Source organism: Mycteria americana, chromosome 2, assembly GCF_035582795.1.
Source record: "Mycteria americana isolate JAX WOST 10 ecotype Jacksonville Zoo and Gardens chromosome 2, USCA_MyAme_1.0, whole genome shotgun sequence".
Lineage (NCBI taxonomy): Eukaryota > Metazoa > Chordata > Aves > Ciconiiformes > Ciconiidae > Mycteria > Mycteria americana.
Genome location: NC_134366.1, coordinates 58,691,694 through 58,719,238, shown reverse-complemented (window position 1 = coordinate 58,719,238; position 27,545 = coordinate 58,691,694). Strand labels below are relative to the sequence as shown.

The 27,545-nt window shown below is 43.0% G+C and overlaps 1 protein-coding gene across 8 annotated transcripts in view; it reads left to right on the top strand.

Annotated features, from left to right (window-relative positions):
- GLI3 (GLI family zinc finger 3) overlaps positions 1–27,545 on the top strand; it is a 215,829-nt gene that overhangs the window by 96,998 nt on the left and 91,286 nt on the right. For all 8 annotated transcript variants that reach the window (XM_075493586.1, XM_075493585.1, XM_075493579.1 and 5 more), the window contains one exon: positions 20,060–20,165. In XM_075493586.1, the coding sequence (XP_075349701.1) occupies positions 20,060–20,165 (106 nt within the window). The remainder of the gene's footprint in view (positions 1–20,059; positions 20,166–27,545) is intronic.

The following is a 27,545-nucleotide window of genomic DNA, read 5'->3' as shown; positions in this document are numbered from 1 at the left end:
TTCAAACATACTTTGGAGAAACTGTAATTTTTGCAACACCTGTGAAATTGCCTCAGTCCTCTTGCAACATCCCTTGCTGTCCCTTTATGCTGGAAGAAGAAAATGTTAGCTCGGCAGAAATCAGCATGAGAATTTAAGACAGTTAAGGTACATTAAAGTCTTTTGTACTCATAAATTCAGAATTTTTCACTTAAAGGGCTTGCATTTTTTATGAATAGACACTTAGTGTGTAAAAGTCATTCAGCACACGATGAAAAATACCTTTGTTAAGAAAGAAGAAGTCGGGCTGCTAAAAAATACCCGTAATACTAGGAAAATATCAAATTATGTGACAGTAGTTGCACATTTTTGAAGCATGACCAAATAACATATCACTCTAAGCATTTCCCTACCCTCTTGTTGTTTTTTCCCCCCTGGAACTGGGAGGAAATGGATACTACACACCCACCCATTCACAAAAATCCTGGCGGGAGGCCAGCTTCCCTCTCTCTTCATCCCTGAGCCAAGCTCCGGTCTCTTTTCCCTTTCTCCTTTCTTACTCCTCTTTGTGGTTGCTGCTTGCCAGATTTGTACCTATTTCAGCAACAAATGAGCTCTATGGGGCCTTCTCACAGAGGTCCCCTAGTATTGCTCGTTATCCATACAGATCCTCTTCTCTGTGCTTCCTAAAACATGTGTTTATGCTGGACTCTGGCTTGTTGGGAAATGTTTTTTTTCTTTTTAGCTGTTACTTTATTTCCTGATTCTCCTTCACCATTCTCTGTGTTCTTGTCTGTCGTTTCAAAGTGTCTGTACTGGCATAGGCTGCTGCCAGCAAGTGAGGGGAAAAAAAAGTTCAAAAGCCCTTGCACACATCCGTATGCCAGATCTTTGCCAATACCTCTTCCCCAGCTGGTTTGGCAGCAAAAGTAATACCTGTTATGGCAGCAGCGGCTGCTGCAATCACTCCAGATGCCGTGGCTGGAGCATTGTGGCAGGATTTAAACGCACAGTTCAACATCCAGTGCCTGGGGGTTTGAGTCTGAAGCTGTCAAATGAAAAACAGTGTGTACTGAATTGTCCCCATAGTGATTCTCAGCTGCTTTGGGAATGTGGGGTTTGGATCATGTCCAAAGTCTGATTTTTTTTTTTTCCCCCCTCTTTTTCATGGTGGTGTTAACACCATATGAAGAGGCACTGGGATATTAAATAGAGAACATTGGCTGGAAAAGCTCTTCCCAGCAGACACCTCTATATTTTATTTGATGGGCTGGAAACTCCCTGGCCTGCTTTAGCCTTCAGTCTGCTAAGGGCTGGTAGGGTATGAGCCTCTGTAAGAGGGTGAATGTGTCCATGTATGTTGAAGAGTACCTAGTACAGCCGTGCCCTCCTCTAGGTGCTGGCTCTGCTCACTGGTGCCCTGGGAGCATAATTAGAGCATTAGTTTAGCATACTGCCAGCTGCAGCTGGGCTTGTTCCCACTTACCCTTAGGCCAGGGGGTTAGCACAGAGCCTGCAAGCCCATCGCAGTCAGAGGTGTCCTGGTGCTTGTGCCCACCGGCATCCCACCAGCTCAGGTGCTGATGCCAAGCGCGGTGGGCACTGTGTGGGCTACCCCAGCTCTGGGCTCACTGCCTGAATAAACAGGCCAGGACCATAGCTGCGAGGCCAGGGTTTATATTGCCACAGCTCTGTTCTTGCTGGGACCTTGTGAATCAGACTGGGTGGATACGGTGGAAGCATGGCTTCGCTCAGGGGGGTCAGCAGCTCCAGGCTTCTCGTCCTGTTCCACTGTCCCTGCTGTACTAGCAATGGCAGAGGGCTGTGGTGAGGGAATGGGAGAGGAGGGTTGCCAGGGCACAGGAGAGAGGCCGTGGCCTCTTTCTGTGGCTGCAGGTGGTAGTCCCTGACACAGCTTAGCTGTCCTTGCCATTTCTGGGCTGTGGGAGCATACCAGATCATCGCGTGGCTCGCGCATGGGAGACGCAGCTCCCAGTCCTGAGGAGAGCTTCGCTGTTCTCTGATGTCTGCATGTGCTGGTCACATCTATTGCATGCAGGCAAAGCCTCAGTGGGCTGCTCCGTACGTGTACCAGATGTCCCTGGTCCTGGCAGAAATGCTTTCCTTAAAGAACTGAATACACAACGCAGCACTTGACAAGGCTGCTTTGGGTTGGTTAAGTTCCTTCTTCTGACAGGCCTCTGTCAGGCTCCCAAAAAGACATTATGTTTGGAGTCTGCTGAGTGGTTTGCTGGGTTTGTGTAAAAGAGGTGAATGAACTGGGTTCTCAATCAGACTTATTTCAATCTTGTGCATACAGCTGGCCATCGGTGCAAATCAGGAGTTATCTGCGTCCCTTAACATAGCTCTCATTTCAGCGTGGTCTTCACGCTTCTGCTTGCCCACCACCTCAGCGAGCAAGGAGTTTCCCTCTGCTCAAGGCACACAGCTTCGAGCCAGTGATTTCTCTCTGCTGAGCTCACGTGCGCAGGAGAAACACCATCCGCCCATGATCCAAGTGCTTCAGTTAAGAACAACTTAATTGGGGATTACTTACAGATGGTTTGCTGCCCCTCTGACCCCCACCCTGTTATGTGCAGCTTGGGAGGGGGGAGAGGAGGGACCATGAGGCTCTTGTTTTCTCTCTAAGCCTGTGTCTGAAAAGGAGACTCTCCCTTGATTTTTTTTTTTTTTAAAGTGAATTCTACGCCAAATCTGTAATCAGATACAAATAGGAACAAACACCAGAAGCAAAGGCAGCCAAAGGGAGCTTTTCATCTTGGAAACCACTTTCCCACCTGGCCAAGAAGTCTCCGTGTGTGCCTGGCACGATGGGTCAGCCCTCCCTGAGTTGCCCATGAGGGCCTGTCTGGTGCTCAAGTATTGATGCTCAACTCTGTTGAGTCCTGGTTGTTGCTTCCTCACTTTGACCTTCCCAAAATCTTTCAGGTGAGAGGGGAGGAAAGGCATGTACCTCTTGTCCTGAGGATTTACGTGCCACGTCTGCCTGGAATGGAGCTTATAGCTTGCGTGCTTTAGGAAGTAGCTCCTTAGATTTCTGCCAGAACAGACCAGCCTTGTGTGTGAAGGAGAAGGTGGTATTTGCTAGTCCTTTTGAAACAACTTCTGTTGGCGTACCTCATCATAGGATCATTCACTGCGTCCCAGTTTAAGGTTTGTTGTTGGCGATTGTCATTGTCGTTGGTTGCCCCGAAGTTCTACCCATGATGTACTAATGAATCTGCAGGCCTATGAAAAATAGCTTTCCAGCTCCCACCTGCTTTAACCATTTGGGACTGCTCAGCAAGTTCTGGAGATCCATTTTGGTGAACTGAAGAAAATGCTAAATATACTTGTTGCTGCTTTATAGCCTTGATTGTGTTTGCACACAAGAAAGGGAAAAGACCCTCTTATTTGCTCTTCACCTACACTAAAAGGCAGCTTGTGCCACCATTATTGTAAACATCAGTGAAGTGTTGCCATCTCGTTTTGACTAATGAGAATATGTCACCAAGAGGAATCTAGGAGCACAGGCTATTGTTGATGCCGCTTGTTCACGTTCCTCTGTGAAGAAGGCTGCTGAACTTAAGCGTGATTGAGAGTCCCTCAAGGATGACCCTGGGCATGGGCATCAAGTGAGAGGTCATTTTTTCCAAAGAGATGTCACCCCAAGTTAAACACTTGGAAAAGACAAGCCATGGTGATCTCTCGTGGAGCTAAAACAGAGACCTGGATTTCTTCAGTGAATGCTTGTTATGTATTTCACTCTTCAAAGTACATTCATAAGATGCTTACATGAGTTGTTCTCTTTAGCTCATTTGAGGTTTTTATTGCTACAGTATGGGTAGATGAAATGAAACTAATTACAGACTGTTCAAGTAAAGAAAGGAACAGAAATAACACTTGCAGAGAAAGATGAGATGATGCTTTTCCTGTGTTCCTAGGACTCCTCTCTGTGTTTGTGGGGCAGAGGATGCCTGATTTCCTTATCTCTGAACTGACTCTTCCACGGAGTTTGTCTGTTTGTGGCAAGAGGGTGTACTGGATTTGGAAGGAAAGCTGTAGTCTGTTGACTGGTGCCTGAGATGGAGCTTAGATTAACTCCGGCACCTTGAACCACCAACCCAACAAAACCATGTACTGTTTGAGTAGGTATAACTTCTTGCAGAAGTTGAGCAAGATCACTCCAAGAAATAAAATTTAGGACGTGCCTTTTAAATACCAGGGCAGGCTGGTGCATCTCCTCCTTGACTGGGTGATCAAACAGAAGGTAGAACTGGTACTTGTACATGCAAACTATTCTTATTTTGCTATTAATAATATATGAAATAAATACATGCAATAAAGGAATAGACAATGTTGTCTATTAAGTCTTGTTCAACTTACAGGTATTCCTACCAAAGATGCTTTAAGGACAATAGCCAGGCAAATTTCAGCTAGTAGCTGAATGTACTAGGGAACAAAAAACTGCAACAGAGGACTTGCTGGAATGTTGTAAAAAAACTTCTACAGAAGTGGTCTGTTTCAAGTTGAAGATTGGGGAATGGCATAATAAAAAATAAATTGTTTTTCCCCTTTTTGTATTAGAAAAGCCTCAGGCCATAAACATCTTGAAAGAAATGGATTTTTTTTTTTTACCCTTCTGAATGGATCAGAGTTGCTTGAAAAAAATCATATTGTTTGTATGTAACCCACAAGAGCAGCAGGGTTTAGATTCCTATTTTTAGTATTAGTAAGTCAACCGGCTTGGTACGCTGGGAAATCCCCAACTCCTGGCACCTAAAGGTTAATATTATCAGCTCTCCAAGAACTGGTTTAGAAGATATTTTAGTTCCATTAGCTCAGCTTGTGTTATCAGTTGTAATAATAATAATAGTAAATTTATTGCTTGTATTATCGTAGCCCCTCAAAGAGCTGGATAAGACTGTTATTTTCTCTAGTTCATGCTGAAACTTAGGGGTTTTTAAACCTAAATTCAGCCTTTCCACTAAAATTCTCAGAAAGGATTTTTCTACCTCACATCTTTTTAGTAAACAATCCTCATAAACCCAGATTATAGTCTTAAAGCAGAAAGTAGAAGAATCCTCAACACTTAATAGCGAGGACAAAAAATACCTTTTGTACAGGAAGCATCTATGTGGTCAAATAAAAAAACATTGATATGTGATGTGCAATTCTGGTATGGACCAAAACGTGTGCAAACAACTCTAAAGATGATCACAGTTAAAACCCACAGATTTTAATGCCAACACGTACAGTTTGTAACACAGATGTACTGTCCTGCCATCCACAAGTATCTAGGTATTCAAAATAAGTTTGTGTATGTGAGCATGCAAAACACTTACACACATACCTATTGAAAGATCCTGTACCTACATACCTGCTCATGTGTGTTTTTGTTGGATCTTTTTATTTGTTCACAGGTTATGAAAGCTGGGGGTTTCTCATTTTCTAGCTTTTCTCTGCAACCATAACAGCTGGAAACATACGTGTAGGTTTTTTGGTTGTTGGGTGTTTTTGGGTTTTTTGGGGGTGGTTTTTTGTTTGGTTTTTTTTTTTAAATGGAAGCTGAGATTCTTACTTAGTGACATGACTGAAAAGACTGTAGCTTTAAAAAAAAAACCACTGAAAAGAAAAATAAGACTCATGATAAAATCACAAGAGCTGGCTACACTGACCCCACTGAAATTAATGATAAAACAGTCATTGACTTAGTGGGACTTAGTTTCACCCCGAGAATGAAAATAACTGAAAATTATGTTTTGGGTCACTGCAAGGTTAAAGTTATGGTTGCTGAGGTGTCCTAACCTTCATGTCCATATGTGACAATACTTGATTCCCCCCTAATAGAAATGTTATATGTTCCTCTCCTCTTTATGTGACAGTTGGAATAACTTCACGGCTTGTGAACCCTACAGCCAGGTGCAGTCAGTCCCTGCTTATGAACTTTCAGAAGGGTTTTTAGATTTTCAGTTGTTTCTTTTTGCCCGAGAATGGATTTAAGAGCATATGGATAGTTGCTCATTTATTTTTTAAGGTTATGCTAAAATTCTGGGCATACCATGGGTCTGTGCTTTATGCCTGATGCCAAGAAATGCCGTCCCGATAGTTTGCTGTGGTTGCTCCAACGCCGAGGGTAGTGATGGACATGATGAGAGTGCCCTTACTTGTAATGAGCTGCTTTATGTCCTTTCCCTCAAACATGTAAATGCCAGTATTTTGATTAAAACTTTTCAGTTGGCACAAAGCAGTAAAAACAACAGGGAGTGACAGCAAACTGTTTCTGAGCTGCTTTGCTCTCTTGAGTGTGTATTCCTGGTGAGTGTCCCCAGGAACTGCATGGGCATGCGGAGGGGACGGCAGGGGACAGGAGCCCTCTAGCACTGTCTGCCTTCTCCTTCTCGCCTCTCCTTCTCTCTGTGTCCGGTTGTCTTTTTTCTTCCTCCTCCTTTCATACTTGTTTCTGGGACTCAAGCGTATGTCATGTGCTCTTGAGGCATTTGAACCACTGTGTGTATTTTGTCCAGAAAGAAATAGCTTAGTGCTTTATCTAGTGATTTATTGGCTATGCAGTTTTCTCACTCTTTTGTACAACTCCGCCATGTGCCAGTTTAATGACTCGGTTGAATAACGATGGAGGTGCGGTAACCTTTCCATTGCTAAGGGTAAAACTTGCTTCCCTTTGTGGAGCCAAATACACCAAAGCAGGCTACCAAAGCAGCACCACTTTTCCAGTTTAACAGGTTTAGCTGATGTTACTGGATTACCACCGAGTTTATTATAGTTTCGTAACTCACCCAGGGCTGGCAGCGAACATTTTGTTTTTTCTTTCTTTGCCTGTGCAGCGGTGGTGATAGTCATCGGGGCCCTCAGCCCTGCAGATAATCTCTTCAGGGTTATCATTTACTTACAAACAGACGTGTGAAGTATTTGTGAAAAGGCTTTTGAAGTGGCGTTGCAGGCGGATGCTGCCCGGAGCTGCAGAGCAGGCGGTGTTTACACAGGGGCAGAGGATTTCTCTGCCCGGCGTGGTTCTCCTCAAGTGCTCGTATTCTGCGGCTACGCTGTTTGCCTTTCTAATGAAGTGAACTGTTTGTTTGAAATATGTGGTAGAAGGTATTTAAACAGAGACTAAAGTAAACTTTCGGGCTGTTCAAATAAGCCATGCATATCTGGTTTGTGAAGTGCAGGAAAACAATTTGGCTGCAGCTTACCTCTGGGAAGGGCAGTTAGGAGCTGTTTAAATAACGAACTGGGCTGCGGCGGATGTTGCTGCAGCCTCGTACGAGCCTTTGGTGATGACTGCTGCTCATGTAGGCGTTCCTCGGGATGCTGCCTTGATGGAGAGCTCGAAACTACTGTCGTTATTTAAAAAGGGGATTTATTCATTAGGTGCGAAAACTTGGGTACATTCATATTCGATTAAAACCATCCCAATTAGACAATGGACTGTTGAGAGCCAACATATGCTATTGCCTTTATAACGTCATTAGTAACCCAGAGTCCCCACTTTGAAATAAGATCGTGCCCGATTACGCAGACATCTGTTTCTGCCTAGCCAGATGGAGGTCAGCAACATAACTTGAACTGCTAATCCTCATTGTGGAGAGGGGAACAGGAATCTGAGGAAGGTAGTAACAAATGAACTTGGATCCTGCTCCTGGCAAGGCACGAGGTATCGATGGCTGATACAATGCTTGGAACAAGCACTGCAGAGCTCTGGTAATAAGTTTCTGCCTAACCGCAAGCAGAAGTTCAGAGAGTGAAGGAGGGCTGGGAGAAGTGATACTCTTTGTGGTTATGGCATTACAATTCGTCTCGGAGAACCTCACTGCTGTTCCCAGCTCCGCCACAGTTGTGCCTGATGGGAGCGTTAGTCGGCTGCAGCACAACGTTTCTCAACAATGACTGGCAAAACGGAGATCTTGATGGTGGGGAGCGCTTTTCACCCCCTGCCATAGCACAAAACAATTAAAACTGGTCATGTGGGAAGTTCAGGAGCAGAGATTTCCAGCCCTGTCCAATAGAGACCATATGTTTCCATCCATAATTTATATTTTTTGGTGGGGAAGAAAGCACCAAGTTGTTTAGGACTACAATGCCGCATCCTCTGGCATTGTTTCCCCGCACATTCTCCTTGGGAGCAAGGGGAGTCACAACACTTCAGACTCCTTCGGTTCAGCATAGAGATTAAAACAAACAAAAAGTCCTTATACTCTGGGAGTGCAATAAATATGCTAGAATTTGAATAGGATCCAAACAAGCGACAATAGTAGCATTAAGAGCTGGCAAATCCTTTGATGTTATTGACCAGAAAAGGACTGCTGTCGTTTCTGTCACGAACATTTAAACTTTTGACCTCCAACCTTTGTGTCAAACGGCTTTTCCATATGGAGGGTTACTATACCTCTCCGAGTGCCACTGCATTTAGTAGAGCATCAAACACTTCACTGGCGGGAAACTGATACTTAATGTGTTGGAAAAGCTCCAAGATTGTCGGAGGGTGGGACTGAGGAGAGCTGTCCCCTCTTCTTCTGCCGGAGGGTAAATTAAGTTCCCCGTGAAGTCCCCCATTTTCCTATAGCCAGATTGCATCTGAACTTCGCACAGAAATGCAGAAGGGAGGATTGCATCTCGGTGGGCAGGGGACAGACATCTTAAGTTATTTTTATTACCACCATGTGCTTGACGTTAGCTGTAGACCAAAGCCCTCTTTTGTGCAGCGTGTTGTGCAAACATACAACTGTAAGATGGGCTTTTACAGGCTTGGGAAATCTTCAGGCTCGTACTTAGAGCTGTATGGGCTGAAGTCCCGCAGCTTGGGCGCTGCTCTTGGCGATGTGCTGGCTGAGTGTCAGGGGAAGGGGTTTGCAGCCATCTTGGCCTTGGGGAACGTGCCAGGAGTGCGCAGAGCATGAGGGGCCATACTGGCCCACACCATGGGTCCGTCTAGCCTGGTATCCTTTCCAAGCAATGACCAAAAGCAGATGCCCAGGAGTTAATGTAAGAACATGGCAGGTGATTCTCCTCTCCTTTTGCCCCCAAGCACTCTCCCAACTTACCAAAATTTTCAGTCCAGGAATTTCCTGGTCTGTAAGTGGTTTCTACACATTTGGAGCCTTACTGCATTTCTCTTCTGTGACTTTCCCCTTGAGGCCATTTAAACTTCCTGTGTCCGTAGCCTCCTGTGGCAGTTGGCCGTGTGGCAGGGAATGTGGTCTGTGTGCCTCATACTCATTTGGCCATCTTTCCCCTTCTCTGGCTCCTGTTGTCTCATAGCACCCTTGGATTCTCCTCTAGGATGTAAGGAGAGGAATGAAAAGCAGCGGCCTCCTCTTTAGGGCCCCCTTACCCACCCGGGGGTGCAGAAGAACGGTCCTTTCCCACTTCTCTCACATTTGTGGGGTTGTGCTCCACCTAATTCTACATTTTCTCCCATCTTGTCCCTTAATCACCAAGCTGAAGAACATGGCTGTGCATAGGCAGGTAATGTAAGTTTATCTCTGGTGCACCTGGACTGGAGGCTGGAGAAAGTGATGCTGTTGTAATCATCTATGGTAGTGCCAAAAAGCTCAGTCAGAGACTGGGGCCCTATGCAGCGAGCACTGTAGACAGGTGATGTAAAAGATGGAAACTTCCCTGAAGAGTTTGCTTTTTTGCTGTTGCTATGCAGAAAAATCTTTGCTAATGCCATGGGCTGCTTTGCTTGCTACTGCATTTGTGTGCTTCTGCCTGTTCAAGTCTCCGTTCTTCCATTTTTCCTTTTCTCTCATTAATGGGAGTGTTTTTCCTCCCTGGTGAGGTTGGACCTACCCACGCAGTCTGTGACACTCAAGTCCTAGCAGTGAGGCTTGTCTGAGTAGGACGCAGTGCGGGCGGGAGAGCTCAGGAGCTGGTGGAGCTGGTTCTGCAGCCAGGTGCCCTCTGCAGTCGTGTGCCCCTACTCCGCAGCTCTGATGCAACCAGGTGCAGTGTCTGGTTTTGACACATCATGCTGCTAACTCGGGGCTGTCCTCATGGGGTGTAAGGACCATGAGCGTTAATTGAGCTGAGGTTGTTGACTCTGATTTTTTGATTTGTGTTTTTAAACAAGTACCCTCAGACATACGTGCCCTTCATCCAATTTCTCAGCGGTGGTGCTACCTGTTAAGTGGGTGATGTAAAGGCTTGGCTGCTTTTGATAAGCAGCACTTAGTTCCCAAAGCAAGGGAAGCGGAGGCTAGATCCTGTCGCTCTGTCTGCAGAGAACAAGAGAGGGGATGAAGGTGAAGGTGTTGATACAACTTTGTGAGGAACTTCCCATATGCTGTAGAGAGAAAAGCCCTTTGGTGGGGAAGAGGAAATGAGAAGATCCTAACAATAGTCCTAAAAACCCAACAAAAAGCATGCTTATATCTAAAGCTGATACTCTCACCCTCTGAGTAATAGGAAGCAAAGAAGAATCTGTCTGTAAAGAAAAACAAATTTAAAAAAAAGATCATGAGCAAAACCCAAGAGAGATTCGTAAAGAACGAGCAGTTTCAGGTAATAGAACCACTCTTTTTAAGGAATTAAAGAAATAATGGGTAGTGGATAAAATAATGTTATTCTAGCTCTTCGTTGGGACTTTTCACTGAAGAGGGTCAGAGTGCCTCAGAAAGGATATCTCCGTGTTAACAGTGACCAGACTGAGGCACAGGAAAGTGATGTAATTTGACTATGGCCCTTTTCGTTAAAAATATTTGCCTCAAAGCTTAGCTTGAAAAAACTAACTCAGATTGACTGGAATATTGACAATATGACATTCTCAAAAATAGGCTGAATGAGTACTTAGGATAAATGTCAATATGGCAAATTAAGGGAACTCACCATACTTCCCATCTTCAGTAATGATCTGAAACAAAAAGTACCCAGCATAAAAATGAAATATAGGGGAGAAGCTCACTAAGAAGCTGAGGGAGGATGAGGGAACAAGGAGGAAGAAAACAGCTTAAAGTCAAGTATTTAGAAATGTCAAGAAGTAATAACCAAGAGCCAGTTTGTGTTGCCTTGAGCAGTGCCCGTTTCACCAGCCGTCCCCTAGAAATGGTAGGTGGGTCACTGCCACATGATGAAGGCACGGCCTCACAGTGGCAAAATGAAAGGTAATGTTATTTGAGACTGTGTATCAGAAACACATACCCCTGCTGGAAAGAGAAATTTGCAGAAATAGGTTATTTGTATTATAAATTTCTGAGGCTGCCTCCTCCTAAACAGTGTCATGTCAGCCTACATGAAAACCTGATGCCCAAGAGTGCAGGGGTGACCACTCTATATTTCTCCCAAGCTGGAAGAAACCCAGCGAGCAAGAACAAGTGACTGTGATTAATTTAGAATATAGACATAGAGATTAAGGGATGCAATAAATGTATATTATCGAGTGGCCTGACAGCACATGTGATAACTATCTGTTCATCTGCAAGAGCTTGAAGAGTGTAAACACCACAGAAGGAGAGTAATTGCTAAGGATGGTACAGAGAGAAGCTAAATAATGATGAACATTTGGATGAAATTTTTAAAAAATCAGGTTGAACAGCAGGGAAAAAGAAATCTCTCTGAGTGTTCATCTGATTGTGCATCCCATAGAATCTGAACTGTTTTAATATCTAAAAATAGACATAATTGATATAATTATACTTTTCCCTCTCTAATTCCTATCATGCCATAAATTACTCATCAAAGCTGCTAAGTATAACCTATTTCCAAGTCTTTCACCCTGTGGTCCAGACCTTCAGCTGCTGGAGATCTGTTTAGCTACAGTGATTTTCATCGTGCTATACTGATACCCAACTGTTTGAGGTTTGGCCTTTCAAATAGCTTTTAAACTTGATTCTGGTACACAGAAGAGCACACAAGTCTCCAAAGCATCATTTAAACAAATAATGTTTGCAGACTGACTCACGCTGCTGCTTTATCAACTTCTAAGAATGTCACCAAAGCTTGTTGAATTACCCGACTTGTCTTTGTTTGTTCCCACATCAAATCAGCAGCAATACAAAGATATTTCTAGATTTTTTCCTAGTTTCTAGCTTTCTGTTACCTCTCTCCTTAGCCACATTTACCTTTGCATCTTACATATACTTGTCATTGCTGAGTTAATGCATGCAGCTGACAGCAGGGCATTTGAATGGTTTCCTTGAGCTGTGTTGAGCCATAGGGAATAACCAAGTTGTTGTGTGGCAGCTCCTTGTTCCCGCTGGTCAGGAAGCCCATGTTAAACCTCTGCTTAGGAGTAGTTTGGACTTAAGAGCCTTGCTGTGAGATTTCTCCTTTAGTTCTTCTCTCCAGTGTGGATCAGGATTTATTTCTTTTATAATCTTCTCATTTCCTCAGTTTCCACTTCGTAGCTCACCTTCAACCACTGGGATTTGCTGTGTGTTACAGAAATGGGCATGCACACATACATAGGTACAAATTATTTGTGTATATATTGTGGTTATGCATCTAGTTACTTGCTGCTCGTAGACGAGGAAATGCTGAGGATGTGATCATACACATGTGTAATCAAAGTTGGGAAGCATTCCAGAGCAGCTGGGTGAAACCACTTGTCTGGGGTTGTTGAGAGTTAAACGTGGATGCTTGTTTTGTTTTCCATAATTCCAGGGCAGGGGGACATTTTTAAGCGGTGGAGGATGCACTGATGCATGGTGGCACGAGAAGTTAGGGGGAGGAACAGCAAAACAGCAAGCGTGTTGCAAGGCAGAAGCTGAATTATTTTTTCACTGCAGAGTCTATTGGAGGTAGCGGAGGGAGGGATTTCTTTTGTCAGCTTCCTGGCAGAGGACAATTTGTCATTTTCTTGCAGAGACCACATTATTAAGTTTGTTAAGAAATGCTGCGTGGGATCCAGAGGTTATGAAAAAGATGAGCTGTACTGTACCAAGAGCCAGCCGCGTTAGATGAAACAATTTTCCCTCTAAGTAACATGGTGATGAGGCTAAGATGTCTTGTTGTCATTGTCTTTTCCTGAAAGCATGGGCCAAGGTACAGATGCTGGCTATATACAACTGTTGCTCATGTTCATGAGGGTTTTCTAAGGTTGCTTATAGGATGAAGCAGCCAGTGTTGTTTCGGTGGAAGAAGCTACTGAGGTGGGATATTCCTGGTGCATTTCCACCAATTTGCTGTTTGTTCTTGGGCAAACTGCGCTAGTGGAGTGCCTTGGCTTTCCTCCTCTGAAAATGTGTGTCCTGGGGGGCTGTGGGGCAGCAGTGCTGTGCCCGTCCTGCTCACCGGGCAAGTTCACGACTGCATGATCAGGGCAGCACAAGGAGTCCTTCCTTCGCTGACTGGTGAGTCCATCCCAGTGGAAACAGTCATTTGTGAGTCACTGGGCTGTGATGAATGACAAATTATGTTCTTAAAGAATTTGAGACTCTCCAGTCCAAGGTGTTTTGTACATGCAACATATTTATTATCCTGCAAGTCTGTCTCTTACTACTTTTTTTTTTTTTCTTTTTCTTTTTTGGATGGGCAAATGGCAGGGAGCACTGGAGTAAGTTGAATGGACATGAGGAAGTTTAGTTAATATTCCAGAAGGCAGTCCTGCTCCTCAGACAGCAGAGTTGCAGTGACTGGGAGGAATAATAAAGCATTCAAACTGAAATCAATCCAGCAGTTATTTAGCCAATACCTGCAGCAAATTTGGCATATTAAAGACCTCTCAGTGCCAGCTGATGAAATAATTTCCAGCCACTTTTCTTCCAGCACACCAATAACTGCTCCTCCTTCATGTGTTTGGCATGACGGTTGTTGTGGAACTACTAAAAACAATAAAACGTGTTCCCACAAGGTGTTTAAGTTTACAAACTAAAAAGTGGTAAAATGGATGGCAGGGATCTAAGATACCCCGAAGTCTTAATTTTCGGTTTTGCAAAGGTAGAAATTATTTTTCAGCCACAACAAGAGGCACAGAACTGGAGCTGTGCTCTAGTTTGTGAGGTTTGGCCTGGAACTCCTGTAGTTTATTTTTAAGATCAGTCTATAGGCTGTGCAAGCACAAGCAGAGGGTAGGGAGGGGGAGTCTGATCATCATTAATACACACAGACACATGGAAGGGGTGTGATTGGATTGAAAATGGTGTTTTTCTCTGAAAGTGTTATATCTACTGTATGATATCACAATTAGTGTTACTGAAATGGAGAGGACTTACCAGTTAAAAATTCTTTTTCTCACTCTCCCTCTGTCCATTTCTTGGCTTTATCCATTTATTTGCCTTTGTTTGTTTGTTTGTTTTTGACATGGATTTTTCTTTTTCCTACTTAAAATCTCCTTCTCTGTGAAGTCACATAGTGAGCGTCCATGTCAACACGGTGGTTGCTACATTGGAAGCATGCGCGTGCATGCATGCACACACGGACACACACACACACGGGAAAGCCTCCTGAGATAACTGGCTGTAGCACATCTGTGGATCAGCCTGCAAATAAGCAGTGCTTCAGATGGCAACCAGCCACGCTGAAGCAGCAACCCCAGTCACCGTAGGGAGACTCTTCAAAGTGCACGAAGTTAAGTGCAGGCATTAACGTGTGGCTGTTGCTCAATCATTTTTCTTTCTGATTAAAGCCTCTGTATAAGCATACAAAGAGAACATAACTCACCCGTTTTTGAAAGAGAACTAAAAAACCCCCCAAAGACAACATGTGCTCTTATTGAGCCCTAACACAAGCTGTAATTAAACAGAAATCCAAAATAAGATCTTTGCTTGGCAAAAAATAACCTAATTCTTGCCATAAAACCTGGCAATACCATTAAATTCAGATCAGTTGAAGCGAATGTACGTGAAGAAACAGTGGTGCCCTTAGGGACTCTGCAAACCTGAATATTAGAAAATTCCCATCTGGTGATCAGCTTATGAACCAAAGGAAGTGTAGAAATTTGCTGGCAAACTCTTCAAAACTGTTCTGTGTCTTGAAAAGACATTAGCAGGGAAGCTATATTTTGCCTGATATTGTTTCTGTTACATCTGGTGTGAAAGCTTGGTACCACCGAGTTCAGCATCAAGACCTAATGAATTTAAGTGGGAAGGAGATTTCACCTCAAATGAGGTTATATCTGCGGTAGTTTTGCACCTGGCTCAGTTCTGACATTCAATTTGGTGAGCTGATCGTCCTGAGGACAAATCTGCTAAAACATAACGAGGGCTTCCTGTGTTGGGCTTGAGTCCTGTGTTTGCTTGGCCCCGATCTCACAACACAGGTGCAGGCATCAGGGCCACACTGGGCGTGTTCAAGCCGATGCAGGCGCTTTCTACAGTAGCCAATGTTTTCTTGATGTGCTGAAAAATGCAGCCGGTCACTTCAGCAGCCCTCTTCCTCAAGGGTTTGGCATGAATCACAAGGTGCTTGAGCAAGTCGGTTAGCTGAGGGCAGAGTGTTTTAGTAGCCTTACCACCACGGCCAAACTTTCCAAAGGTAGCGATACCCAAACTGAGTAAGGATTATTTGAGAGACTACAGAGTCTACAGAAAAGTTATCCTTAACTTCAGTGAGCTTTGGAGCAGCCTAACCTCTTTGCTGTTGGTGTTGCACAGCACCTTTGAGCTGGCTGGCATTGTCTGCCTTTCCACCAAGTCTTGCAGTGAATTGCTGCTGCTTGCTACATCTCATCAGACTTCAGTTCAGGTTTGCTGTTCAGCAGCAAGAACCATACCTGTCATTTCTCCCAGTTTCTTTCCCTTGGTACTGCAGCAGAGCCCTAGGTTGCAGACTTTCAGAGAACAAGTGTAGGTCTCCTTTCCTGTATGGGTGTGATTGTAATTTGAGAGAAATTATCCTGAATAGTTAATACTAAAAGTATTAGTATTAAAAAAATATTAAAGTATTAAAGTGAATACTTTCTTTAAGAAGGCAAGAAAGATTCTTGAAGAAGAAATGAAGAGGCATGTTTTACACAACAAGAAGTCAGCATAAATTGACATATTTTCCAGAAAATATCATAGTGCTAAATTTGATGAGTTTGTAACATTTCAGGCAGTTGTATCTCCCATTTTATTTTGAGGAGACCCTGTTAGCTATGCAGAAGACAGGAGAGCATCTGAAGGAAGCTTACAGTAGTAGGCAGCGGAGAATACAGAAGAAGGCAACAGCTACCAAATTCAGCAATGTGTGAGGAGTGTGTTTAAGTGTATTTCCAGTGCCTTGGCATGTCCTTACAAGTTCTTGAAAATAGTGAAATTTAAGCACAGAATCAGATACGTCTGCTGAATTGGAGCTGAGGGCTCCAAATACACAGGCAGCATCTGTCCATCTCGACTTCTATACTGTACACTTATGTCAGGGAGCCTCTGCAAGGATGTAATTGAAGGATTGGTCCAGGAATTCATGGTTGCCTTTGAATGTCTATAAGAAAACTGCCTGGTATAGCTGTGGTAGTTCACATCTCAGCCAGAATTTTTAAGAAGTTGCAAATGGTAATAAATAATTTCCCTAGCAGAACAGGAAATTAGATTTTGTTGATTTGTTTTGGTGAGAGGAGTTCCTCTTTGCTAAGGGTAAGAGTTTTGTTCCTCACACTTTAAATGAGAAAGGTGAAAATGTCATTATAGTCAGAGCAGGTATCCTGTCTTTTACACTAAGTTGCCTCCTGGTTTTCTAGATAGGTAGAGCATCTCTCACAAACAGCCAGGAGTCGGGTAGGTCCAGATTAAATTCTAGCCTGTGAGTAGTCTCACTTGTTCTTTACTCACCTACAGCATAAATAATAGTGGCAGAATGTGCCTGTAATATTCTGATGGTGCCTTTAATGAAATAGTTACTGGGTGGGATATGAAAAAGCAATGTGAAACTGGCTACAGCCTGAGTTACTGCTTTGCAAACTTCTTACTATGTATTTCCATATAAATACATGTCAACCAATTACATTTTTATGGAGTTTCAAGTGAATTCCAAGTGAAGCCCTGGACAATGGGTACTTTGTCAGGTGTCTGTTTGATCTAAGTGTCTTTCTATATAAATATTCAATGCTCTTCAAAGTGGAGTGGTTTTGGACCCCCAAGCCCATAGAATTTACTGCCTACCTCTGCAGTGAGGGCTGATCCAAAGACGGCAGAATTTGAATTCCCTCTGTAAAATTGACTCCACTAGTTCTGCACATTATTCTCCCTGTCTCCGATTTAGCATGTTAGTCTGCTGACAGTAGAGTACACAGCACTTAGCAGCTGGTTTGCGGAACCATCAGTCAGGAAATTATATGATAAATAGGAGGTAGCCAGGTTTAGTGGCACTTTATTCTGCTTCAGCAGTTTTAGCCTGACTTTGGAAAAGTCATCATGTGGTTTTTCTTAAGGGTTGCAACAGGAGATGGCTACAGTGTAGTAACTTATTACACATACACTTGAGTTATGATGTTCACCAGCTGTATTGCTCATGTGTAAATAATAAACTGTGAGATGGATAATTATGTTGGGTTTTGATAGGCAGCTCTGCTCTGGTCAGCGCAGGGCTGATAGAGACAGCTCCCTGTGCCGTGATGAAGTACGGCTGTTTCCCAGATGGAAACTGCAAACAAGATGCAACCAAGATATACAAAGGAGCTTAATGTGATAGGAGTCAAAAAGGTGTTCTTGGAGATTTATATCCCATGTGTTAAATACAACTTGTTGGTGCTCTGCGCTGCGTAGGCCCCACAAAGGGGAATACCCTTTTTGGGTCATTTAATGCTCATTTTCCATTTCCCAGATAGGGGAAGATAGATGATCGCATTCAGGAGGGTTAAATGGTGTTTTGCTGCATAAATATTGGGACTGCTTTTAAATGGTAGGTGCTCAGGCTGGGTGAGGGTGGGATAGTGAGGAGGCTGAGCATCCTGAGTGGGATTGCTTTCCTTGGCCACGTGGAGCCTGACCTGTCTGACATGAATAAGGGTGACAAAATCTCTGTGGTCTCACCCCAGACTCACTCTTTGGAGACACGTAGGGCAGAGAAGGGCTTGCCTGTGCATCTACGAGGGCATGAGTGACTTCCTCCTTTGCTGAAAAAAATGGTGACAGAGTTTCTATGGTAAAATGCCAGACATCTGCTTTAAAATCTCCTCCCTTCAGCTTACACTGCTGTAGTCAAATACCAGCAAAGTAGGGAACAGGACAGGCAGGGAGATGTGCTAAAACATGCTTCTCATGCCCCTTTTCCCCTTCTCCACCTTGGCGGCTGGTGAGGAGTGTGTTTCAGGAGGTGGCAGCAAGCATCCTTCACTTGGATGATGACAATGTGTTCATAGGGGTACCTGGTAGTCTGTGACCCACCTGTACTACTGCTCAAGCCCAGGAGTGCTCGGCATGGGGAGTGAAGCTTGTAAAAGATTGCATGCCAAAGTCCAGTTTGTGCAACAGAACCAGAATTAAAGCTGCCGCAAGTCTGAACTCCCAACTCCCAGTAGTAAGCCACAATTATTTTTCATTTATGGTGCCCAAGCCCTGAGTCAGTAAATGGCAGAAATGTGCTGTGGCTGATCACATGTTGGTGATGTTTCACAAAATCAGACCATGAAACTGGACAGGCTGTGCCAGATGTTTCCAGATTTTCCTGAAATACTAGGAATATTTCCTTAGAATTTACGTGATTTCCCCTTCGTCCCCTCTGTTTACTCCCTCAGGGCCATGAGGTTTGTTCCTCTAGTTCCTTCTCCCTCTTCAAAACATAATAATAAACCAACCTAACTTTTGACAAACACCAAGGGGAAAAATCCTTTTTTTTAAAACCATCTCTAGTTGGCGTGAGGGAACTGCTTTCACAGATAACATAATCTAAGAGGAGGATTACATTTTGCTGAATAGGAAAGGCAGGAAATACAAAGAGAAGATACCTTCAAGAGTCAGCAGGCAAAACTGAAATAGGCTTAGTTTTACTTCCAGTGCATAATTAAAGTTTTCTTTCTTTCTAGAAGCATTTTAGTAAATCCATGACACGACCTAATGTCTGTACTTCTCAGCTTTTGGTGTCAGATAAACACATGACTTCATCCAAAGTGGCAATTGGGTAATAACTGGGCAGGATCGGTTTGTTCCGTGCTGCTGGAGATGCTCAGCATCTCCTTTGAATTTTGAGCATTTGGGAGGCAGTGGTGGGCAGCACAGTGGGCAATAACCTCCTTTAGACACACAGATTGCACCGGCCTGCTGGCGTGGAGGGCTGTGGTCCGTGTGCATTGTGTCCTCCAAAGCTGGGAGGCAATCCTGCTGCAGAAGCGGTGGGGAGCTGCGGGGCAGGCTTGCGCTTGGCCGCTCAGGGCAGAGCCTGTGGGGGCGGCAGGGGCACATTCCCCCTTTTGTCAGCCTCGTCGCCGAGGCTCTCTGGAAGCAGTGGGGAACAGGAGCCCCTGCAGCTGCCAAACCCCTTGTCCCGTGAAAGCCTTGGAGGAGACGGGGCAGGGGGGCTTACTGCAGCCGTGGGTCCCCGGGTCTCCAGCTGTGGGGACAAAGAAAGCACCCTTCCTTTTTAAAAGCGATGTATGAAATGAGTCCCCCTGTCCTCAGGCACATTCTCCAGATGCGGCCATTGGTGTGACAGTTAAGCATCTCCAGTACAGCCTTTCCCAATTGCATTTCCCTTTTAACTCTGTTTTCTGATTTACTCCAGATAATCATTTCTCAGCATGCTGCTTCAGTTTTGCTTTCCATTGTAGGATTGTGTGTACATCTCTGAGGATGGACTTTTTTATTGTATTGTATTCTCTGCTTAGCCTTTTTGTCCTGGGATGATTTTTTTTCTTGTTTTAATAAAAAATAAATAAATCAGGAATGCTTATGAAAGGCTTGATGGTCCCTTTGATCTGACACTTCACATATGGGCACATAATTATTTATTAAAGACTTCTTTACGTCCCTTTCCACTTAAGCTATAAAAAGAGAATATTAAAATTAGTAAATACATATTCATGCAAACACTGTAGGCCAAACTCTCCGCTCAGACAGACCTGACTGACTGCAGCAGAGAAAGAGAATGCGACCTGTAAGTTGTAGTGCTGTTGACACATGCTTTTCAATATCTGTTCTGTCTTTATGAATGTTGTTTTCAAAGAGTCGTTGGAGATACTCAGATCCGGGAACCTCGCTTGTTTTTTCAGATCCGCCTCACCTCTTTCCAGCATTCCATCCTCCTGTACCAATTGATGCGAGACATCATGAGGGACGCTACCATTACGAACCATCTCCCATTCCTCCTCTGCATGTGTGAGTATTCAGTATTTCCCCTCGCTTCAGCTGCCTGGAAGAACAGGAAAGTATATGAACCTTTGCAGTGCATGAAGCCATGCACCTGGAGCGTTTTGCCAGTCTTGCTGGAGAGCAAGATTTACTTTTGGAAGGCGTTGAGGTTATCTGTTCATGAAGCAAAGCCCAGGCTGGTGCCTGAGGAATTCCTTTTATAATAGGCAGCTGGCAAGTGTTACCTATATGTTTTGCTGACATTTATTCTGTGTGCTGTCATTCTATAAATACTAAATTAAACAGTGCTGAACCCTGTGAAATACAGCCAGACAAAGTATGTATTTTGTCTGTATTAGGCTTGGGATTCTTCATAGCTAAAATTTCCTCTCATGCCAAAGGTTTTTTTTTTTTTCCCAGTGACTGCTATGAAGCATAATGAAATTTTTGGTAAATTTTCATAGTCCCTGTTGTGTACACATACAGGCAATCAGTTGATTGATGGGAATGTCACCCAAACAAAATGGCAAATGTGATAGAGCACATGGTTTACACAAAGATAAAAGAAATGAATGCCAGTGATAACGTGCATTAGAAAAGGGTGGTAGTGGTGAAATCCTGTAGAAATAAATATTATCTTATTCTATATGGGGAGACAGATATCAACATTGCAGAATAAAACAGTTGTTGTGTCCAGAAAACTGCTATATATACCATTAAAAATGGAGCCGAAAAGCAGGGCTTGGTACTCTACTAAAAGGCTTGATATATACATTTAATCATATCTACTAATCACATCTCATACTGAGAAAATACAAGAAGAAAAGCACAAGTAATACTTTGAAGAATAATGCTAGTTGTTTAGATGGCAGATTGCTTTTCTATGGCTATTAGTTACAGCTGTGTAATTACATATATGCAGAAGAAAAATGAAGTTGTTTTAAAACAAGTCCTCCTCTGTGAGCAGAATTAATTGATATTAACAATCCTAACTACATGCCCAAGTACACACACAATATTTTACTAACAGTTTTTTTGGGTCAGTCTTCTATTACTGAATTGTAATTTCAGAGCAAATTTGCCTGGAGGTAAGTAATAAATCTGTGTTGAAGTCTTCTTGGGCATTAGAGGAAAAGTGGGTATTTATAGAAAGAGAGAGTACAGAAACTTGTGATTTATTCCTCAGAGTTCCTCTGATGCATCACTATTTACACCACAGTCAACCACATCATAAAATTTACTCAAGTACGTGCTTAAATTTGCTGCTAAAAACCGTTGTAAGCTGAAGGTGTCAGGCTCAGACAGAGTCATTACATGGTCATCCTAGATTTTGCAGTGCAGTGAATATTCTGCCTGGATGTTTTTGGGAGCTGGGGGGATGATCCTGCTCCTTCTGAAGCTAGTGGGGAATTTGCCTTTGTCTTCGGTGTGAGGCAGGCAGGGTAGAGACCCCCAGGAAGTGTTTTAACCTGCATCAGCAGAGGACTGTCATCCAAAACCTGGGGACCACCTGTGAGGCTTTGCGGAGGCTTCTGGATCCCGTGCCATGTGGGACTCTGCCTGGCCTCACTTGCTGTGCTGAGCCCTTTCCAGAACCTGAGCCTCATACCTTGCCATCCAGCCCATATTGTGACACCCTGCACCTGCGGACAGGGCTTCTGGGTGGGTAGACCACTGTTCCCTGCTTCGGGTAACGGTGGGAAATCGGGACTGGCAGCCTACACTGCTAAAAGCGCCAGGATTTCTGTAAGAGCCCCAAAAGACATTGAAAATGCCTTCTTCATGCCTCATTTGGCGTTCAGCGGTAGTCCCCTCTGACGCCAAAATCAATGCCCCTTCTGTGGAAAGGTGCCACGTGCCCCCGCTCCCTGCCGTACCCCGTGGTGCAGCGGTGATTCAGCTGGGCCCTGCAGAGGCTTGTTAGAGACGAGGAGATCTTAGCGTGATCTGATATGACTGCAGGCAGCTGCTTTAGAAACATACTCTGGTATCAGCCCAAGCTTTAAACTGAAAATTTTCTTGATAGTGGCAGTTTATTTTTTCATTAACTTCTTCCACTCATTTGGTTTGTATCGCTGTTGGAATGATGAGCTGTAGTGGACGCTTGGAGCCATTGTGGTTGGTGTAATTAAATGTAAATACACAATTAAGCAACTTGAAAAAAAAAATCTGTCGGACTCCAACAACTTCTTTGTAAATGTTAAGGTTTGTCATGCTTTTGCAGTTTTCAGGAATACATTTTAATGTATGTATGAGGTAGACACCCTGCAGTTTTCTTGCAAGTTTTACAGAACCTGGTGTGAGTATCACTTAGGAGTGTTAGATTTGGGATTGTTTGGAGCCATTACTTGAACTACTGTCCTAACACCCATTAAAAAAAAAAAAGACTAAAGAACTGGTTCTGAGGAGTTATTAGAGAATTCTGAGAGAAAATGGCAAGAACACCAGTCAGGATACAAATGTTTACCCACAGCTTCATCAATGACTTCATTGTATGAGTGGTTTTCACCTCAGTTTCATAATACTCTCAAATGTGTGTGTGTGGAATATAAATAAAAAAGGGCAAAAAAATGGCATCGTTCCAGTTATCCAAGCTCCTAGAAATGTGTTCCAGAACCTGTCAAGCCTTAGTGGAATTAGTTCAGGTATAATACAAGTGCAGAAAAAATGTGGAGAGGGCCTTGTCTGCATGATACCTACAACATGTGCACATAATTTTGAACAATGGCCAAGTGAAAAAGAAAAAAGAAAGGAGGAATTTTTAAGGTGTTACAGGTCTGTTACATACTTTCAGCTCTAAAGATGTATATGTATTTATATGTATAATTCTTGTAGTTTAATTGCTGACGGGCAGAACTGTTGTATCCCAAATTTCAGCCTGGAGCCAAATGTTATAACTGAGTTATAAACCCCTAAAATAAGGGTTTATGTTTATGATGGAATTGCTGACAGATGCTTATGTATAGTAGGACTAGCAGGCATTGCTGTAATTATGCTATCGTATCCTATCATTAAAGATTTCAATTGAAAGAGGTTTATAAATTGCTCTTCTTCTTAGATAAACCACCCTACATTAAGGCATCAACGATATGGTGCAGAATTAAATTAAAATCTCATAAAATGAAATATGTTCTGTATTAGCTGTTTGACACTTAATTTGCCTCTGAATGAGTAGAGGAAATCACAAATTAACCTGCCTTTGTTTTTCCAGCCATGGCTTATTAGGTGTTAGAACAACTGCAATTACAGCCCAATAATAACCCCCAACCCTTATGAATATGTACTGAAATGTGTCACTTTGTGTTACCAAAACCTGTTTGTTAGGACTGTGTAGTTATCCTGGAATTTCTACAGTACATCTTTGGTTTATACTTCAGGGAAGATGTATGAAACTTAAGTTGTTCTTTAGTGGCAACATATGAACAGTGTAATTGGAGCTGGAGCTTGTGTTTTCCTTTTTATTTTCAAATTCAAGGCATGAATCTTAGTTTTAAAAAGTATTCCAGTAAACTGTAATTTAGTTTTGCTACTTTTCACTGAACTAGCAAGTTAAATTACTTGTTAAACACCATATGATTAAAACATACCAGAAGCAGCATGGCTTTAGTAATCCCACTTCTTGCTTTGTTCTTCTTTTTTGTTGTTTTTGTCTAGCTCTTTCTTAATTTTCAAAATTGATTTCTGAAGTAAGGCACTAAAGGAGAAACTGAAGCTAAACTATGTTTTGGTCCTTGACATTTGCTAGGCCATCCAATAGAGTGTGATGGCTTCTCTGGTTGGTGTGCAGTGATTCAAAATCATGCTGCTGCTGAGGGTATTTATTTGGACATAATTAATACTTTGAGCATGCTATTTTATTTTACTCCTCAAGAACAAAATTACAAATTTTTACTATCAGCTAACTCTTCCAGTTGCCTGATGTCTTTGTTGACATTGTCTTTGTTGGAATGAGAGTTGTTAGCAGTGAGCAGAGGAAGATTAAGGGTGTCTTGACTGTTTTTATGATAGTGCAAGCATAAGTAACTTTATAGTCCCACAACTTTTAAAATCTGACTTAGCCAGAATGACAGTTTTTATTTATTAATTAAAAAAAAAAAAGCTGCTAAGGCAGAGGCAAACTTCTAGTGATGGATTTAACTGCAGTGATTTAGGAAGTTACCATTCCTGGTCGTTTATTTGTTCCCACACCTTTACTGAGTTGTGTTAATTGGTTGCTCCCAGTCTGCTTCATTACAAAGTTGGGTTGGACAGCCTTTGAAGGTGACCTCACCTGGTCTTTCCAGGAACTGTTAATGCGGCTGTGAAAGAAGCATGCTCCTGCAGAGGTGGGGCAGCGGACAGCTGCCAGGTGGCAATATCAGGAATGGCTCCAGGGTGGTGGTGGCCTGTGTACATCTCAGAGCGGCTAATGGACATGCAGTAGGAGGCTAGTAGAAAGTTAGTTTCAGGGCTGAACATCCTACAAGATACATTCCCAAAGCATTCATCCATTTAGTCTCCATCTCTCTTGCCATCCTATTTTACATTAGCCCTGGACTGTGAGTAAGGGAGCATGAGCAGGTAAATCTAAGGGAAGGTGCACTGATGTTACCCATATGCTTACAGCCAGGGGAGGCTGCCCTTGCAAGGAGGAAGATGCAAGGTAAAGCTGCTGTCTTGTAGCTTCCTAGGATCAATGATACTCCAAGCTCCTTTTTTTCTAACTGCTGGTGGAGGGTAGCGGCATCCAAGTTTGGCAGTCTTACACCCTGAAATGATGCATGTGCAGGTAACTGTGCATGTGCCTAACTCCAATGCCTTGAACAGATATTTTGAACTATGTGAATGCATCGGTACTAAAGCAAAGCATATGTTTTGCTTGCAGTCAGCTTCAAGTTGATAAAAAGAGAGTCTGATTCCTGGATATGTTATTTCATATCTCATTTATACAGATATCAGTTACACAAGGGTGAAAAGGAAAGGAAAGTCAGGCCCAGATGCTCAGCTTTCATCAGCCTCTGATTTTGGACCATGCAGTACAATGGGGGGATGTCCAAATGTGAGAAGATTAAAGCATTGGCTCCGCAAAATATCCTTGATTATATGAGAGAAACTGCTTGCCATACGTTTGATAGGACATTTAGGTTTTCCCAGCCCCATCACTGACATTTTGATTTTTACTTTGTGCTTTCATTCCTAAGCTCTTATTTCTTTTAATAATCTTAGTGTTGAAACCTCTTAAATCTTTTACCTGCTGCTTTACCTCAGTGTACCTCTAAGCTGGAGACTTGGCAAGGAGTCCGTCAGCTTGTCAGAGTATTCATTGATCCTTTCACAGTGGGAAGGAGAGCCCCACCCAGTGTGAAAAATATCACTTGTTGAATTGGCTTTAATTACTTTAAGACTTGGAACGGGTTTTATGGTTTAGCCAGGAGCTGTCGAAGAAGAAAGACTGGGAAGCTCTTGGGACATGAAAAGATGACTGTAGTCACAGCTTTCCAGCAGCATCCATGAAAGTATTTTCTGTAAGCAGAGAGAAATCTTGTATTAGATGGGAAGCACCCCAAGAAACCTGTCCCTGGAAGTGGAGAAGTGCAGCATCGAGAATAAGCAGCTGCTAATAGCGTGGAGGATTTTTATAGCAAGTCTCTGAGAAGGAAGCAGGATGGTCTGGTGACCGTTAAAGGTTACTCAGAGTTTGTTATGTCATAGAATCATTTAGGTTGGAAAAGACCTTTAAGATCATTGAGTCCAACCATAAATATGCCATGGATATGCGCGTTGTAGACTCTGCAAGCAACACGTATGCCTCTTTTTCTTAGTGACAGAGCAGCATGGCGATGGTAATTCACCAAAGTAAAATAGCACAGCCAGATGCCTGAACATAAACTTCAGCAGATAGTTTTCATTCAGTGCCAGGCCTTTTACAAAGCGGGGAAGAGGAAGCCTGAGTCTAGACCAGAGCTGCAATCTCTCACTCAGTATATAGTGTTGCATCATTTAAAATAGTGAATCAGTGTTTTGTTTAGCTGTTGGTACTTGTTTAGTAATATTTACCTTAAGACTTGCAGATCATAAATTCTCCTTTGCAAGCACACTTGCAGAGTCGCTTCAGAAACAGACTGTGTTTTTAAAAACTGTCTGAAACTGGGAAAAGTTTGGAAAGCAAATTATTGGTGACATGCATCGAATTGCAGAAAAAGAAAAGGATATGTGATTCTCTTAAATTTTTTATTCTGAGACACTCAAAAGGAAAAAAAAGTAGGTAAAAATGTAGGTAAAAATAGGTAAATATTTTTGAATGTAGCTGTTTTACATAAGTTTAGTTACGTTGATTTGTTTAGGTAAGCTGTAGTCAAAAGTTTTTGCACACTCAGTTCAACTCTTGTATTTCTCACAGATTTGGTCTCTTCCTGCTAGGAAGAGTATCTTATTTAAAAGTTCATTTCTGCTGGCAAATAAATTGTAGATCAAATAAGGATTCACTGCTAAAAATCATCCCCATTTTTAGCAAGCACATTTACATGAAAGTCAACAGAATTGCCTCTAAGCGCACCAGATTACATTTGGTTCACATCATTCATCTGTTTCTGTGGCGGATAATACTTTGTGACATAATCATTTTCTCTGGAGTAGCTAATTGTAATGCCAAGGAACTGCAGATTTATAAAGGAGAAACAATAGCAGCAGATAAATATTGCGTTAACAGAGGCTCTTTGTTCTTCTCGTACAGTCAACTTGATTTTGGGGTGGTTGGAGGAGTTACAGCAATCGAAACAAGAGGAAAATTTTGGTGAGGTTTTTAATGTAGAAGGAAAAGCTTGTAAAAAGCAATGGTTTGTTTTGTTAAAAATCCTTTGGTAGAAACTTCCCCCAAATCTTCCGTTCATTTTTTATGTCGAGAAAAGCACTCGAGAGGCAGCAGCCCCCAGCCTTAATGAGAAAGGCATGCTTCCACTGGAGGGCTGCTGGCTGGCCACCTCTCATGATACGGTCACTTGGTAGCAGCAACAACTTCCCGGGGCGACACACAGGGAGGAAAAAGAAGGGAAAGCCCTCAGTGGTGCTCAGGAATGCTCCTCTGCTGGTCTAAAGGGGATCAGTTGCCTGAGCCCCACCTGAGAGGCAGAGTGGCACAGGTTCGTCTGGTGGGGCCCAAATCCAGTGAAAAGGATTCTTCAAGAGGTTTGTTGGATTATGTTGTTGCAGAGTTGTTGCTAGGTTTATCAGCAGTAAGGTATCTATCGGCACTGGACAGCATTGCCACTTACCTGATTTACCCCATCTGGGCAGTTAACGGTGCTTAGATGAATTCTTAGCTGCCAGTGAGAAGTGGTTCCCTGAGGCGGGCTTTCAAACCAGCATGAATTAAGAGATGATGGAAGCAAAATGAATGGCCAGCAAAGTCATGCCTCAGGACACAGTGTT